This window comes from Peromyscus maniculatus, chromosome 1, assembly GCF_049852395.1.
Source record: "Peromyscus maniculatus bairdii isolate BWxNUB_F1_BW_parent chromosome 1, HU_Pman_BW_mat_3.1, whole genome shotgun sequence".
Taxonomy (NCBI): domain Eukaryota; kingdom Metazoa; phylum Chordata; class Mammalia; order Rodentia; family Cricetidae; genus Peromyscus; species Peromyscus maniculatus.
In genome coordinates, this window is record NC_134852.1 from 60216637 (window position 1) to 60234570 (window position 17934).

Here is a 17934-nt window from a genome sequence, read left to right on the forward strand (position 1 = left end):
TACTTAAGCAGTGAGCCAAAAAGAAACCCTTCTTTCCCAAAGCCACCTGTATGTCGCACATGTATGTATGGCCAGGTGTGTGTGTGTGTGTGTGTGTGTGTGTGTGTGTGTGTGTGTGTGCCTCTAGGGTCATTCTTCAGGCACCCTCCACCTTATTTTTTGAGACAAGTAAAGCAGGCTGGCTGCCACAGGGCAGCCTAGGGATCTACCTTTTTCTGCCTCCCCAGTGTGGAACTACTAGCACACATCACTGTACCCAGCTTTTCCATACGGGTTCTAGGATCACACTCAGGCCGGCCCTCGTGCTTACAAGGCAAGCCCTTTCCTGACTGAGCCATCATCTCCTCAGCCCTAGTGGCTTTGTTCAGCCACCAGCAGGTCAGTGATGGTACATTCTGGGCTGCATGGTACCACAGGCCAGCTGATGCCAGTGTTAGCAACAGGCCCCCCGAGTGGTCTTACTCTCTTATTTACTGCAACCCTAAGAGCCCACCCACATTGCGGCCTTTCTCATCTGAGCACACCTCAGATTGTCGGGTGTTGGCCAAGGAGGCAGAACTGGTCTGTCCCAGCCCTTCCTGTCTGGTTTCCATGATGAGAATGCTCTATTCAGTCAAAAGGACTAAATCCAGACCAGGTATGGGAGCACATGCATCTAGTCCCACTTGGGAGGCAGAGACAGGAGGATCTCGGTGAGCTCAAGGCCAGCCTGGTCTACAGATTGAGTTGCAGCCCAGCCAGGGTGACATATAAGATCCTATCTCACAAAACAAAAACAAAAAGTTCTCTTTTGAGGGTGGAGAGATGGCTCAGTGGTTAAGAGCAATGGCTATTTTTCTGGAGGTTCTAGGTTCAGTTTTCAGCACCCACATGGCAGCTCACAATCATCTGTGACTCCAGTTCCTGGGGATCCAATGCCCTTTTTGGACCCCTGAGGGCATGGGACACCAGACATAGGTGTAGGCAAAGCATTCAGACACACATTCTTTAAAAAAAGAACAACAACAAAAAGAACTGAGTTTCCCTTGTGTGAAGCCATTTGACCCACGTGCTGGGAGAACAATGTGCTAGCTAAGTCAGGTTTGGGCAGATGACAGAGCTAGACCTCTGGTCTGCTTCTAGGTTGGTGGCATCAGGCACTTTCCTTGTCTTTAAATGAAACAATGAAGGGCTTAGTGTGGTCTCTGGCATAAGACGTAAAGGCCACTGTCACTACTACTCAGGAAATACGATTAATACTTAGTGTGGTTGATTTATTTGGGGACAAAAGCTTCTTTCAAATCATCTTGGGCCCCAAGATTCACTTTGGCACTCCCTAGCTATTTCTGATATGGGAAACACCCAGTCCAGTGGTGTCACTGTGCCTACATCCTTGACACTGGCTGCTGGTGGGATGTTCCTGCCGTATGGGGTGCTGGTCATGCATGTGCCGTCCGAAGAGCAAAAGTGTGCTGCCTGGGCTTCACCCCAGGTCAGACTGTAATCGTATCGAACAGGACCCAGCTCTAGGGACACCACTGTGAAATGATGTTTACTAGCTGGTCAGCCATTGCTAAGGGCAGACGACAGAGAACGACCAGTCACATGCCATCCTCTTCCCATGCCCTAGAGGACCAGGGGACAAGTCCTAGCAACATAAAGACAAGGAGGAGAGAGGCGGCTAGGGAAACAGCCGGGTTATGGGAACAAGGCTCTCCTCCCGCTCCACGCCCACGTGGCTTTCTTCTCGAGGCACTTACTTTGAACAGCCGTCTAACCACCCCATCGAGCACGTCCCATTTAGTCTTGCCACTCACTCCAATGCAGCCAATAAGGAAAAGGTGTGGTCTGGAATCCTAAGGGTGAGGAGACATACGCAGGTGAGAAGGAGCTTGCTGTTTTCCGGCCTGGTTGAACAGAGGCCTGGGCATTCCAGTGCTTCCAAAAGAGAGAAAACCCCGTTCCTTTCCACGCCAGGCGTAACTGAGCTGGCACCCAATAGCCAGAAACCCCATCTCTGCTCTGGTAAAACTGCAAAGGGTCAGGGAGACTAAGATCGCCTCTCTGGTCCCTGGAACCATCAGCTAGGTGCATGCTTTGCACAGGGCATGGATTCCTGTATCCTCCCTCAGCTCCTGTCTGCCAGCACCCCATTTTCAAATCTTGCTAAAGAACTACTCACCTTTTCCAGGAAGCTTCCATGATTCAACTGCCTGAATCAGAGCTATGCTGGACAGACTCAGACAATGCAACCTTCTCAACTTACATATATCTAAGTTCAAGGGTTTCACGTTTTACTTAATAAAGTTTGTCATGTTGTTAGAACTTCAGAAAGAACGTGTCTACTTTTTCCTTTCCTTCTTTCTTTTTCCTTTTTGGAGAACCTCCCACCTCTGCCTCTAAAGTGCTGGAATTAAAGGTGTGAGTCTGGCTTCTTATAATTAAAAACAGTATTTATTACTTTTCTTCCACTAAAACTTAAAACAAGCTCAATTCAGAAAATTAGTAAAATTCTGGGAAGACTGCCAACAGCTATCTATCGTTTTTTTTTTTCCCCACTTCTTGTTCTTCTACACCCACAGGGGCTAACTGATCACATCAATGAAGAGGATGCCGAGAAAACATTCCATTCTGCTGGGTTTTTAATATCTCCCATGCTTGTGAGGATGTAGTTAGGGCGGGGTGGGGCTGGGTGGCGGGCGCAGGCACGCAGCAGTTAAGAGTCAGCAGAGAGCGAGAACACCAGTGGCCATGACAGGGCCTGACTCCGCCAGAGCCTTGTGCTCTTGGGTTTCTTAGCTGTACAACGGGGACAACAGCATGGTCAGAACCCCTAGGGTATGCTGCAGTGACCCCGAACAGCAGCATGAGGGGAAGTGGCTTACAGTCCTGGAAGAATGTCAGCCGTGACACTGAGAACAATGGCAAGGAGGATCAGCCATACATAGGGATGTCACCTGCCTGCCCTGTAAGGATGTCGTGAGAATGAATTTCAACCTGACAGGCCAGGCCTCTGGTAGCTGGGTTCTAAAAAAAAAAAAAAACTCTGGTAGACAGTTCTAAGACCACGGGCAAGTCAGCCGCATAGTGACAAAGCCAGCAAGGAAAAGTCTGGCTGCAGACACTTTGTTTTGATGGGCACTTTGGTTTCCCGACTGTCTGAAACAGTAACAGCATGCTGGCTAGAAATGCTATGAACTACAACGTCAAAACATCAAGGGGGCTCGATGTGGAGACTCATGAGGCCTTTTCCCACTGTGATGGATGGCCAAGGTCATCCAGGGCATCCCATAGGACTTACCCACCAAAATGCAGCTCACCTTGCAGCCCTCCACCTCCACTACAGAACAGTCTCTGGCAGGTATACATCGGAACAGAAACCATACCAGAGAACCGCCGGCTTCTGGCACAGTGAGTCAGGATGTCCCTACCCAGCCTACTCTGAGCTCCTGTGCTTTCTAGACTCAGTCGAGGGCCTTCTGTCCCCCAGCTTGGTGAAGGCTATGTCTGCAGCCTCTGATGAGACAGAAATGGGCCCTGGATCAGCTAAGTCCGATCAGCTTCCTCTTCTGCCTTACCAATAAAGTGTTCATAGCTGCTGGGACATGCTTCACGAAAAGCCATTTCTTTCTTTCTTCTTTTGTTTGCTATTTCCAGACAGGGTTTCTGTGTAGTCCTGGCTGTCCTGGAACTCACTCTGTAGCCCAGGCTGGCCTCGAACTCACAGAGATCCACCTGCCTCTGCCTCCCGAGTGCTGGGATTAAAGGTGTCCACTGTCGCCACCGCCACCACCACCACCCAGCCAGAAAAGCTATTTTGGAGAGCATTAGTGATTCTTAGTGCTGAAAGAACACTGTGAAGGCATTTTTTTTAGCCAGCTTTACCAATCCTTTAAACAAAGAAATGAAGGGCTTTTTGCTTCCTTTATGTCAAAGGATTGTCAAGGGGTGTGGGGACAGGAGAGACCGCCAAGGATTGTAGATATAAGGACGGCTGAGGACTGTGGGTATAAGGGCTGCTGAGGACTGTGGGTGCAGGGGGGGCTGCTGAGGACTGTGGGTGCAGGGGGGGCTGCTGAGGACTGTGGGTGCAGGGGGGCTGCTGAGGACTGTGGGTGCAGGGGGGCTGCTGAGGACTGTGGGTGCAGGGGGGCTGCTGAGGACTGTGGGTGCAGGGGGGGCTGCTGAGGACTGTGGGTGCAGGAGGGCTGAGGACTGTGGGTGCAGGAGGGGCTGAGGACTGTGGGTGCAGGAGGGGCTGCTGAGGACTGTGGGTATAAGGGCTGCTGAGGACTGTGGGTATAAGGGCTGCTGAGGACTGTGGGTATAAGGGCTGCTGAGGACTGTGGGTATAAGGGCTGCTGAGGACTGTGGTGCAGGGGGGGCTGCTGAGGACTGTGGGTATAAGGGCTGCTGAGGACTGTGGTGCAGGGGGGGCTGCTGAGGACTGTGGGTATAAGGGCTGCTGAAGACTGTGGGTTCAGGAGAGACCGCCAAGCATTATGGGTATAAGAGTCACCACCCAGCAGAGGTCTCACTTTCTGTTTTCAGAACACTGTCGTAAGTATTCCATTTTATCTTTACAGCGTCTTTTCTTTCTGATTTTTTGTTTTGTTTTGCTTTTTACTGTGGTGCTAGGAACGGAACCCAGGGCCTTGGACATGCTAGCAAACACTTGGCGACTTGAGTTACATCACCAACTCCCCTTGTTAATTTCTTACAGACTCTATACATGAAACTCCATCATGCACATTCATGTATAGTGTAACGCAGCATGTATTGGGTCTACTCCACCACTTCAGTATTCCCTGGGTCTCGGAATGCGTCCCCTGTGAGTAAGGGGGACTATGATATCAAGAAAGGTGTTAGTATTTCCCATCCATCGCCTTAGGTTTCCGGTCACTAAGCTAGGCCATTTCTACCTGGGGAAAGGACAGGTGAGCAGGGAGAGGGAGCCGACTAACCTCCTTCCACTTCATTGCCTCCTGAAAGCTGACAACTATCTTAACATGCCTGCCTCCTTCCTTCCGAGCCGAGCATTCACCAGTGTCATCCAGCAACATGTCTGCGAATGGAAAACATCAACAGCCTTAGGCACGTGGGGACAGCAAAGCTGCTTCCCGACACCTCTGCTGCCTGTGGGCACAGCAGCAGGCCAAAACGGGTGTCAGGGTGCAGGGGCGGTAGGCTGGGGGTGGGAGAGGGCGGGATGGATAATGCGATCACAGAAACCAATGGGGGGAAGACCAGGGAGCCAGCAGGCCGACAATGCATCTTGCCGGATGGAAGTGCGAGGAAGACTCAAACAACAGCAACAGCATCATGGGTAAAAAAAAATAAAAGCGTCAGCCTTGAAATGCTCACAAAGAAAACTCAAGGTGCGTTCTGGGATGACGTGCCAGCCTGAAGTCTACCCCAACAGCCAGGAGGCTGAAAGCCAAGACATGGCCTCTGGAGGACCTACTACCGAGGGGTATACGAGCATTGGGCCTGCAGATCAACTCCTTAGAATGGATTGAGCAGAAGTCAGCATGGTGGGCAAGGAGAAACCCAAGCTCATGGTCTGAAGAATTTAGGGTGCTGGAGCAAAGCATGGAATACTCTAATGGCTGGGCTCATGTTGGTAGCAGATGCACACCCAGACACACACACCCCAAGTGCACACACGCCTGCTACCTCACCGTCACCGTCAGATCTGTGGACCTGCTCATCCTGGAGACTGGAGTGCCAGCTGCAGGCCTCCATGGGCCCTGGTGCCATGAGTCACTCACCCAGGCTGGTGGGCTGGACCTACCCAGAGCCTCACAATCCAGTCACCCAAGCTGATATACTCAGCTTATACCCAGCCTGTGAGCCACTCGGTCAGGCTGGTGTCTATGGCCTGCTGCTGGTCCTACGAGCCACTTACCCAGGCTGGTGGACTCGACCTGCCCCTAGCCTGTTAGCCACTTACCCAGGCTGGTGGACTCGACCTGCCCCTAGCCTGTTCGCCACTCACCTAGGCTGGTGGACTCTGTGAGGTTCAGGCTGTGTTGTGAGAGGCCTAAAGACTGCCTTGGGGAAGCAGAGATGGACACCTGGGAGGGGGCCCGGCTGCAGCCACTGCCTTGAGACTCAGACTTCAGTCGGTCATTCTCAGCTTTCAGCTTCTCAATTTCACTCTGCACAAAGTAAGGGAGAAACTGACTCAATAGATGATGTCATGAATGGAGCATGCCTTTTCTGGAGGTTAGACCAGCCAAAATCAGGCACACCCTTGGGGAGACTCTACAACATGCCCACCTTCCCTGCTAGTCAAGACTCTGGCAGGGCTGGTCCCCTCCTCATGGAGAATTGCTCTTTAGGGAGTATACAGAAATTGCCTTCCCCAGGTCAGCTGCCTGAGTGGCCATTGTAAAAGAGTCTGGCAACCAAAGAAGTTGGAGAACTTCGAGTGACAGATTTCTCAACTCCAGGACTTCACCGAGCTTTAAGGAGCTGTTTGCTTTGCGACACTGAGACGGGCACACGGTGTTATTTCCCTCTCACACTAATTACGGAGCAGCTTTCCTTTCCAGGAGCCTCTCACAGAGTCGCTCCAGTTCCAGGGAATGTTCTTTGGGATGATGCTCTCCAGTGAGGTCACCTTTAGCACACTCCATAGGAGTCTGTCATTCTACAGTTGTCCATAAAGAACCTAAGGCAAGCAAGCCTTGCTGCAAAATGCAGCTCACAAGACTGACATGGCTTCACTCCCCAGCAGAAGGTGGGGCTTGCGAGAACCAGTCTGAAGCCACCTTCAAAGGAAGCCACTGGCTCTTCCAGCTGTAGGACATGGAGAGGTTTGGGATGAGGACCAGGCTGAGCCTTGGTCCGGTTTGGAGAGACAGAGGATACTCAGGTGGAAGGAATGGCCTCAAACACAAAGGGACATAGGCAGAATCGGCCAAGAGCAGAAAGGGCAGGTGGAAGGCTTGACGGACGGCTGTAGGGGCCGCCTGTGGAGGAGGGGGCAGCGTGCAGCTACACAAGGTCTGATGTGAAGACTTGCTCTCCAAAAAATAAAGAGGACGGGGAAGCAGCCATGGCCAGGGCACCCACCTGTACCCCTCACCTCCGGGCTGCCACTCCGCAGCCTCACCGTCCACTCACCTGCATCCTGTTCATGGCCTCTCGGAGCTGGTCCAACTGGTGGGCGGAGCTGAGCGCTTCCAGGCGGATGTCCGTCAGCTTCATCTCCTTGTCTCTCAGCTCATTCCGGAGCTGCATGACTGTCTCAGCTTCACCGTCCATACACTCGGAAATTCTAGGGAGAGAGGGTGTTACCGACAAAACAAGCTCTCATTAACTCACTTGCCCCCTCCGAGAGTGGTCCAGGTCAACCATCACAGTGTTCAGCACTGTCACAACCATCACAGTGTTCAGCTCTATCATAACCATCACAGTGTTCAGCACCATCATAACTATTACTCAGAGCTCAGCACATATCAGCCCCTCCTCCAGCCTCTATTGCTTTCTCATGAGGATCATACCCAAAGCATCCGAAACACACAGATTTTGTTGTTCAACCTATGCAGAGCAGTGGTTACCAGAAGAGCTCTATTGCATCTTCCCTCAACATTGCACTAACATAGGGTAATTGGGAACCGGTAGACAGGAGCAGGAACCTTTGGAGTATGAGTACTTCCCAGAGCAGACACAGCCAGCCTCATCCCTCTCAGAAGTGAGGTAATGACCAAGACCAGAAACTCAAGAACAAAGCTTTCTTCTGAGCAAATGAGGGGGGGGGGGGTCTGAACATGAGTAGATAAAATTAATCTGATTTTTCATTTTGTTCTGAAAACTCACTCTTTGAGGTGTCTAGGAAGATCTGCTGTTAGTCCCTCACGTCTTGCCTGCTTCTCTTTTCTTTTTACATAAGACAATAGCAGATTAGGGGATCAAGATCCAAGAGAAGGAGGTGACATGAAGCCAAAGCTCCTGAGAGTCATGACACAGTTGGACAACTTATTCACATCAGGTCAAAGTGTGGCTACTCTACTCAAGAAAGAGCGAGGCAGGGCTCTTGTTCAGGTACTCGGGTTTTTTGCAGAACTCTTGCAAGTCAGTGTGAGGTGGAAGACCTTAAAAGCCATGGTAAGCAGTAGCCATTGGCAGGGCCAGTTCTACTAAAATACAGTTCTGTGATGTCGAAAGGATACTGGGTGACTGGGAATGATTTGGACTGAAGATGGGAGAGGAACAATAAAACTCAGAAAACCAAAACTCCAGAACCACCCTACGCTCCCAAGTTTCAGAGTTGGCGCTGATGACTGCCTGGGAGACAATGTGTTTGGTTTGGGAGGTGGAGGCCATGCCAGCCACTGCCTAAGACTCAGGCGCTGGCTTAGGGGCCAAACAAACCCTACCCGTCAAACAGGCTAAGGGTGCAACCTCAGCTGCCAGCAGAAGACGGTGAGAAAACTGTTCAGGGAGAAACAAAGGCTGAAAGGAATGTCTAACACTCACACTGACTGGAGCTGTTGAATGGGCCTGAATGTGAACTGCTTCTAAGTGACAAAGCCATTTCCTGCTTTTTAAGTTACCAACTAGCAAACTGGCCAGGAGGCGTATGCCTGGAATCCTAGGTAGCTGAGGCAGGAGGATCATGGCTTGTTTGGATGCAGAGTAAGGCCCTGTCTTTCAGAAGAAAAAAAAAATCACTAAAAACTGAGGAAGCAAGTCTACTTCGGTATCTTCTTGAATTAAAAACCCAACCAAAGCAACCAAACACAAGAACTCCCCAAAATGTTATCCCTCTTCTGAATCTGTGAGAGGCCAAAGGACTGTGGAACTCAGAATTAAAAGACCCTTTACCTGGCTCTTTGTGCTCCAAGTAGCCTGCAGTTTGTAGGATGGAATTACAGTCATGCTTTTAGTTTCAGAGATACGCTTGAATCCAGATGTTGCTGAGAGTGTGGGGTCTGCTCCAGGCTTTGCTGCAAGCTTTGGGTCTGTTCCCTTGTTGTACTCAGAACTCTGCTCCAGGTGGGGGTCACATGGCCTGGACTTCTCTAGGAAGCTCTCTCAGTGCCTACTTTGCAACTATACAACTCTGGTTGCTTTGCAAAGCTTGGCTAATCATGGCTTCCACAAAGGGGGCAGGATGCCTGTCTACTCCCAAACTCACCATGAGACTCAATCCCAAAGCTTTGGTTTAATGATGTCTGGAGGTGGGACCTTGGGGAGGCAACTAGCACTAGATGAGATCACGAGTGTGGGGCCAGATGACTGAATGAGTGGCTGTAGAGGAGATGAAGGACAGACCTAAGTGGATGGTTGGTCTTGCTCTAGCCTGAGATGTGAAGCCCCTCCGCCCCCTAACGATGCAATGACCCAGCAAGAAGGCCATCCACATCACCCGAACTGTGAGCTAAATGAATGTCTTGTGTGTAACTCACCTGATCTAGCACAGCCACAGAGAACAACATAAGACGAAAAGGGAAGAACACTGTGCCTTCTTTCCCCTAGCTCCTTCCCTGACTTGTTCTGCTTGGCACTTGGTCCTTTAGGACTAGACTGTTCTTGAGTCATTCCGAGTGTCTGATCATACTTGCCAGCACACAGTAGGTATGCAGCCGTGTTTTCTGGAGGTATCTGAAGCCTAGTTTTTGATCGCCTTATACACTGCCGTGACTCCAATTTTAAAATGGGGAGAATGAGGCACAGAGCCATCGTTGGGCCCACAGTCACACTATGTAAGCATGACAAATCAGGATGGATGAAATCCGCAGGAAGGGAGATCGCTTAACTTTAGGTTGTTGGACTATACCCAGGAGGCAAACAAAGTAGGCTTTTCTACTTCAGAGCCCATGAACTAAAAGGACCTGATGTATCTTTTTTTTTTTTTTTTTTTTTTTTTTCAGTCCCTAGCACATTATTCTATCATCCCCCTCGGTCTTTCCAGATGTGGGCTGGTGGCAGACCCAATTTTAAATGTGTGGAGTGTGGGAAATGTGGCCTGCTCACAGCTGCTACCCCTTCACCCACAGAGGAGGGATTTCTCCATGCCTAACCCTCTGCCTTTGGCTTCATCTTTGAAACCCCTCTCAAATCTACATTTGCACATTTTTACAAAACCTTTCAAGGTTAGAAATAAGTATTTGCCCTCAGCTCACCCTTTGGAAAACTGGACCCAAAACCAACATCTCCCATGGCCGCGGAGGCCGTGGAATGTACTAAAAGGGCTGGGGAGTCGAGAGCCAGCCCTGCCCATCCCTACGGGGACAGTGGTTTGGAAGGCGCCGTCTCGCTCCTCTTGCTGGATGCTGCAGCTTCTCTGCCTCTCTGACAGGCCACCCAGCAGCATGTGGCCAGGTTTCCATCACCTCTCCCCTGCAGTTACTCCCTGTGCTCCTGGTCTCCTCCCACGCCACTGGCTACTCTGCTTTGCTCCCTGGACTTTGAATGTCAGCACGTCGGAGCTGGTCCTTGCCCTCTGCTCTCCCTCTCCACTCCACCCACCTGAGAGCTCCCAGATGTGCACACACAGGCGCTCCAGGGTGGCTGACACCTCCACAGGAACAGCTATCTCCTGGGCATCATGCACACCACGACTCGAGTGGCGCTCTGGATCGCCAGCAGTGGTGGCTTGCGTGTGAGATGTCGCCCATGGGCTCTGGTGCGAGAACACTTGATTCCCACCTGGGCTGCTGTTTGGGAAGGCTGCGTGTCACCGGGGGCGGGCCTTGAGGCTCGATGGCTCAGCCCCCACTTTCTGTCCACTCGTTGCTTTCTGACTGTGGGTGCAATGTGACCCGCCACCTCACGCTCCTGCTGCAACCCATTCCCCACCGTGATGAACTACGCCCTTTGAAAACTACACACCCAAAGAAGCCCCTCTTCCTCTCTTCAGTGGCTTCTCATCAGGTGCCTGGTCACAGCAAGTAGAACATTAACAAAGACACTACCCCACCTCACCTGGGTCTCCCATCAGCCATTTAGCCAGTGCAGCAAGTGCCGGAGTGTCTCTAAACCAACAGAGTACCTGCCAGCACACAGAGGGGCAAGAACTAAAACCCGAGAAAAGTCCCTCCATCAGATGGATCTGCACAATGGTAAGTAACAAAGCAGAGGAAGAGGGTGGCGGCGGCGGCGGCAGCGGCGGCGGCTGTTCCTTTATGCATGGCAGACAGGCCAGGCCTTATGGAGGAGGTCAGCTTGAGCAGGAAGCTGAGGAGTCAATACCAAGAAGAGCACGTGGGCAGTCGCCAAGGCTTTGAGGAGAGGAGTGTGACTGGAGGGTTCAAACGACAGAGCAGGTGAAGCCTGGAAAACGCTGCTGCCTCCGTGACCTCCCTCTACTCCTCATGTCCTACATTGCTTCCCACAGAATGCAAATTCAGTTTATGTCTCTTTTCTGCCTAAAATACCTCTGCACCTTACTGTCATACTTGGAATCGGATGTGACGAGACTCTGATTTCAGAGCTCCCCAGGCTACAGTATCACCTGGCTCCAGCCTCAGCCGGCCATGCTGCTCCTTGTCCATCCTACCACAAGCAGGCTGTCCCTCCACCCCCAAGACCTATCAGCCCATTTCCACATTGGGATCTCGTACTGTTGATTTCTTGGGAAGCCTGCCTTGCTCGGTATGAGGCTGATCTGTGATCACCAAAGCCAATTGTCTTCTTTGCTTCTTCCCTAACAAGGTTGTATGGCCTTGGCTTCCACACAGTGGGCTTTGGTAGGAGCGGACAGATGCCTCCTGCAGGCCTGGCCCACAAAACCCTCCCATGGGACCTGTACATATGTCCTTCTGACCAGCCCGGATGCAGGACTACTGAGCAGAGGTTCTTGGTCAGGGCAGGCCACCAGCTGACCAGGTTTGGCCAGCTGAACCAGGAAGAAAGAGCTATGGAAGCTACTGAGTTTCAGAATCAGACTTGTTACAGCTGCTAGTGCTTCTGACCAGAATGAACCAGTGGCTCCTTCTGCTGCAAAACTCTCTGCTGAAATACCCCATGGTGAAAAATGAAGGGTCTCCATGGTGATCTCTTCCTCCTCTTATGGGAGAAACCCAGTGGGAAGAACCTGGATTAGGAAGGAGGCAGCATTGACCAGCTGGTCCACTGTGTGTCCTTGTCTTGCTGTATTCTCTTGAATGGGAGAAGAGATGAATCTGAGAGTGTAAGCCCCTCTCACATGACCCACAGGGTTTCCAAAAGGAAATACTCTCTCCCCTGACTACCCCATCTAAAGTGGCTGCATCCCACATTCATTCTTAGAGTTAACTGTTGGGACAAACTGCCTGGATTTTCTAGGCTTCTCTGATTTCAGAATTCTGTGCTTAGTGTCTATCATCCCACAGTAGATAGGATCAACCTAAGAAGGAATTGTAAGTATCTGGGACACTGTTGTAGCAGAACCAAGAATGGCTCCTGGTAAGGGGGTTGGGGGCTTAGGAGTATAATGAACTGTATTGCTTCGTGTGGGGATATATGTCACAGACCATGGTTCCCCTGTGATGGGCATCAGGCAAATGAGGCCTTAATCCCTAAAGAATGCCATCTCTGACAGCCTGTTCTTACAAACCACTGTATACCAAGTTCATATCCAGGAATCAAGAGGATACAGTGGGCTCCTTCCTCTCTGGTCAGGCAACTGCTGAGTCAAGACGCTCTGGGATGGATGATGGAGACCTGTCCTGTCTTTACCCCTTGGAAACCCTGTGGGTCATGTGAGAGGGGCTTACACTCTCAGATTCATCTCTTCTCCCATTCAAGAGAATACAGCAAGACAAGGACACACAGTGGACCAGCTGGTCAATGCTGCCTCCTTCCTAATCCAGGTTCTTCCCACTGGGTTTCTCCCATAAGAGGAGGAAGAGATCACCATGGAGACCCTTCATTTTTCACCAAGGGGTATTCAAAGACACAAATTAATTTATGTGCTATCTTCTACAGCCTGTCTTCCACACAGTCAGTGTGCCAACCTATCTGCATTTCCTGCAGCCAGCGCCAAGCACCTGGGTAGGGCTAGGGATACTGTGTAGGCCACAGCCCTCAGGAGGTTGCTGGGTTAAGCAGATCAGCTCCATAGATGTGACCTCCTGGGAATGAGGAATGGAAGACAAGAGGCACTTTAATGCACAGGTTCTAATCGCCTCCCTCAAGAATCCAGCAGAGGAGATATACAGACCTCCACCGTAACCAACAGAGAAACCAAGGTGTACCTGACAAATCTCATCCTTTGCTTTGATCGGCTCTCAGTGGCTGTTCTGGCCACGCCCATGGGTCCTCTCTCACACACAGCCTCATCTTACTGTTATTCTTTGCAGACGGCTTGTTACGTGGTTCTTCACCAGTGACCCTAGGCCTGCTGGAAATGCTACTGGGGGAGGCTTTCTCAGTGCTACAGGAAGCCAATTGTGTCGGGTTCTGAGCTGATACTCGTGTCGCCACTGGCCCACCCCAAGCTCTTTCTGGTCCAGGCTCTCTAGCCTTGTGTTCTTAGGTGGGGCACAGGATGGTCTGCCTACACACAATCAGAGGTCTAAAGGACCGACAAAGAGGGAATCACCACGGAAGGTGGTGCCAGGGCAGACGGCTCTTCTCTGTGTAACTACTGGCATGCTCCTGCCTCAAAAAACTAGCTGTGCCTCCAAAGAGAGAGGGTCTTGAACTTCCTGAGGGGTGGCTCTCGGGATGAATCAATCACTTTATGAGATGCAGAGTCTTTTCGATTTTTGAGTTCTATCCTCAGAGAAAACAATCAACACCAGATTTCAACCAAAGAAGAAATGGACAACCTCAGCACCATATCCAGAGAAGCCAGAATTTCAGCAAAAACTGTTTACACTCACACGCTCTTTTCCACCTGTTTATCTTGCTCACCCCTGAGTGTGGGAGAAGACGACAAGAGCCACTACCCCAGTTGATGTACAAACAGAAGTTAAACAGCTTGCTGGAAGGCAGCTGCTAATCATGAACAATGGCACACCCTGATGAAACTTCAGGTTTCCATCTCTCTCAGCCTCCCCCCCTACCCCCCCCCCACTCCGCCCAGGGAAAAGGGCTGTACTACAGGACTTCCATATAGAAGAAAGGGCTCTTAGGAGCTGTGGTGGTTTGAAAGAAAATGGCCCCCAAAGGGAGTGGCACTATTAGGAGGCATGGCCTCATTGGAATAGGTGTGGTCTTGTTAGAAGAAGTGTGTCATTGTGGAGGTGGCCTTTGAGGTCTCATATGTTCAAGCCATGCCTGGTCAGACAATCTACTTCCTGTTGCCTGCATATCAACATGTAGCAGCTAACTCTCTAGCACCATGTCTGCCTACTACGCTCCCTGCAGTGATGATAATGGACTAAACCTCTGAAACTGTAAGCTGCCACCTCAATTAGATGTTTTCCTTTACAAGAGTTGCCATGGTCATGGTGTCTCTTCACAGCAACAGAAACCCTAAATAAGGCAGGAGCAAAAGGTATTGTCTGTTAGATAGACTCACAAAGAGTTGGAGTGGGCGTTCCTCAGCAACGGGGTAGAGCCGGTGGATCCGTTGTGTGGCAGTTTTGGTGAGGAAGGCAATGAAGAATCTGTCATCTCCTCGATGTCTGAGTGTGAGGATGCTGACTTGGGGGACTTCTTCTTCCCAAAAGCTTGCTTGAAGGAGCTGCGCAACTGAATGTACAAGATGGTCAGCCTCGGCGTTGAGGTGAGGCCCAGGCAGAAGCATGCTTACAAAAGAGCAGTTAACTGGACCACACTTCCCCCATCAATGGCCAAGGCACCCAACAGCTCTGTGGAATCAGTGCATTCGGGGAAGGGAAGTTATCTGCGTTGACAGCTCAGGATGGGCCTGTGGGGGCATTCCATGCCTACTCTTCGTTCCAGAATAGATGCCAACAGCAAGACAGCCTGACTCAGCGGGTGAGTGTAGGGAGATGAGGTTACACAGCAACAAAGCAGGATGCTCGGATGTGGGGACAGATGCGGATGAGGTTAGTCCTATCAATGGATGGGTTAGCTTGGTATCTGATATTAAGCTTGGTCTCGCTTACCTCATTGACCTGCCAGAGAAAATGCAAGCAAAAACAGGGAAGGGGAAGGAAAAAAAGACAATTTTTAACAGAGAAAGCCAGTGACAGGGAAAGCTTAGGACTTTTCAGAGGCGACATGGCTCATAATAAACACCACACAGAGGCTTCTGGTGGGAGTGGGATGCTTGAACAGCATGGGTTGTGGGGAGCATCTTCTTCCATCATGAAAGGAAGGGACGAGCAAGCTGAGGGGTCCCCTACAGCCAGGGCTTTCCCAGCTGCTCACTTGCAACGGCTTCCCCTGCTTTCCTGTCTGTCCTTTTAACCATCTCTATGGCTGAGCAGCGGAAGGTGCATCTTATTTCCTCAGCAATGGAGGACTGACATCTGTACCAGCCCCTTGTGTCTGCATAGCTCTTTGCTGTGTCCACTTAGGGGCTCCTGCTCTCCTGCCATGAGGAACATAATCTAACAAGCAAAGAATCTGGCTCTCTCACTTGTCACTCGGGAATCCCATAGCTGTCTATGAAACTCATTAAGTACACTGGAGAAAACAGAAAAGGGGTAAGGCCATTCCCCAACCCCTGAGGCAGACATGGAAATTCTGATGAGAATTGAAATTCTCCAAGGGCCATGACCAGCATATATTTCTAGGTTCCAAACAAAAGTAATCATATTTTGTCTTCAAAATAGGTATTTTAGGAGTCATTTCCTTTTCCTGCGACCTTTTTTCCTTCAGAAAATATATTCTAGGGATTTCCCCACTTGTGAGCCTTTCCCAGTGGATGCGTTTCGTAGCTGACAAGCTGCTGGTCCAGCTTGTGGGCAAGGCCTGGCCCACTGCTCTCTTGCTGTCTACTGAGGCTCCTGCTTGCAGACAGGAGTCATAGAACCGGGCTTTGCCACACGAGCCAGAGAGCTAAAGTGCCCGGTGAATGAGGAGGTTACAAAATTTAGACTGAGTTAAGCTTTGGGGGAAGCTGAGAATGTCTGTTATCCGTCCTTCCTGGCTTCATGGAGAAGTGAGAATTGTCTAGAAGCAACATAAACAAGTTTCATTTCTTGGCTAGATAAAAACAGCCAGGATTTTTCCTAAATATTATTATTATTATTATTATTGTTGTTGTTGTTATTATTGTTATTATGTTTATGTTTATGTAGGGGGGTTAATGAGTGTGCCACTATGCATGTGCAGATGGCAGAGGGCAACTTTATGGAGTTGGTTCTTTCTATCTTTATGTGGGTTCCAGCGATCAAACTCAGGCTATCTGGCTTGCATGGCAGATGCCTTTCCTGCTGGGCCAACTCACTGGCCCTGTCTTTTCCTAATTCTCTCATCATTTTGAAAATCTGATCAGACTACATTTATCAACTGCGTATTAGAGATGGCAACATGAGCTAATCTTCTCTAGTTACAATAAACAAGTTGCTAAGAAAAACTGTTAGTAACATAAAGAAAAGAAACTAACCAGAATAGTAAGAGGATCACATGAAGATGGCCTGGTAGCTCACCTCTAAGGTGAGCTACCAATGACCAGCATCATGAAACCCCAACTCCTCTACTGCTAACTAGACCTCGCCACCCATCCAAGATGATTCAAGATGAGCAAGACATAAATGGCATGAAGGACATGACACCACCATGAAACAGGACCATGTCAGTGCTAACAATGAGGTTTGGTAAGCCTGGCCACTTCAGACATACCCAGGGTGTTCCTGGGAACAGACCTCCCTCACTGTCCTCAAATTGTAGTAACAGTAATGAAACTGGGCAGAAGTGCTGGGGACTTTCTTGGAGCAAAGAAAGCAGCCTTTTAGCGGTGCTGGCAGAAAAATCAAGGAGCATTTTAGGATTATGGATAGGGACTGGATTAGAGTCAACATTCTGAGGCACAAGCCTAAGCTCGGGCCCTTGACCCCTAAACACTAACACTATGAAACAATCTCATAGACCATGGTTACAAAAATTTCAGTGAGAAGGTTGGTTTGATATGCTCCAAGGCAATTACATAAATAAATAACAGCCTTATGGTGGTACACACTTGTAATCCAAGCAATTGGGAGGCAAATGCAGGACTGTTGCAAGTCGGGCCTAGCCTGGTCTACACAGAGAGTGAGACCTTGGGTAAATAAGGATATAAATAAACAAGTAAAGATCATGATTATGGATGAGATAACTACTGATACAAGCTAACAACAACAATAAAAACAAACAAAAAACGACTTTGGAACTAAGAAGAAACTACTTATGAGTAGTTTTGCTAAAGGCTGCTAAAGTAGTTCAGGAGTAGAGCGGGCATGAGTCCCTGAGTTTCATTCCCCAGGACCAAGGGCAAAAAACAGTAACTAGGAAGAAGAGGTTCACTAAGCTCTGGACTCTGTGGCCAGTGTAAGATGAGAAAGAAATGAGGTGTGCATGAAACGAAAGACGGGCACATCACACAGTCTCATGGAGAGAAAAACCACAGCGTGGGACTTGATCAACGCCACCGTTTGCTGAGCACAACATTGGTTTTGGGGAAAGGCCTACCCCAAGGCCCGTGGTCCTGAGGTTAGGAGGCAGTCTGGCCTCTATCTGTGGACACCTCTTCTGGGGAAGCCGGGAGCCAGGCCCTGGGGGAGCCAGGACGTGCACTCACCCAGTTCTTCCTCTTCTTTTTCTTGGAGTCACTCTCTATGTTGCTGCCCACGCTCGAGTGGCTGGTGGCGCTGTTGATGCTGGAGACGCTGTCAGAGGAGTGCTGCCTGCGGATGCGGAGGTCTGCAGCCTGGCTGCTGCCATTTCCTGGAGAGCAAAGCAAGGCATGTGGGCCCTTGAGCCCCGGAATGCAATCTTCTGTCCCCAAGGACGGCCTCCTTTGACGCCAGGGCATGTGTACTGAGGTGCCACCTCTGTGCCCTGCTACTGGTTGTAAGAACCTTGAACTGATAATGGCTATGCCCTCTTTCACATGGGGTCTGT

General features: G+C 50.2%; 1 protein-coding gene across 15 annotated transcripts in view; it reads right to left on the reverse strand.

Moving 5' to 3' along the window:
* Positions 1-17934, reverse strand: part of Nav2 (neuron navigator 2) — a 654337-nt gene that overhangs the window by 22636 nt on the left and 613767 nt on the right. For 14 of the 15 annotated variants that reach the window (XM_076543382.1, XM_076543375.1, XM_076543351.1 and 11 more), the window contains 6 exons: positions 17612-17757; positions 14441-14613; positions 7111-7264; positions 5978-6140; positions 4944-5044; positions 1740-1835 (listed from right to left, as the gene is read on the reverse strand). In XM_076543382.1, the coding sequence (XP_076399497.1) occupies positions 1740-1835; positions 4944-5044; positions 5978-6140; positions 7111-7264; positions 14441-14613; positions 17612-17757 (833 nt within the window). The remainder of the gene's footprint in view (positions 1-1739; positions 1836-4943; positions 5045-5977; positions 6141-7110; positions 7265-14440; positions 14614-17611; positions 17758-17934) is intronic. The other variant, XM_076543406.1, reaches the window with a different exon arrangement.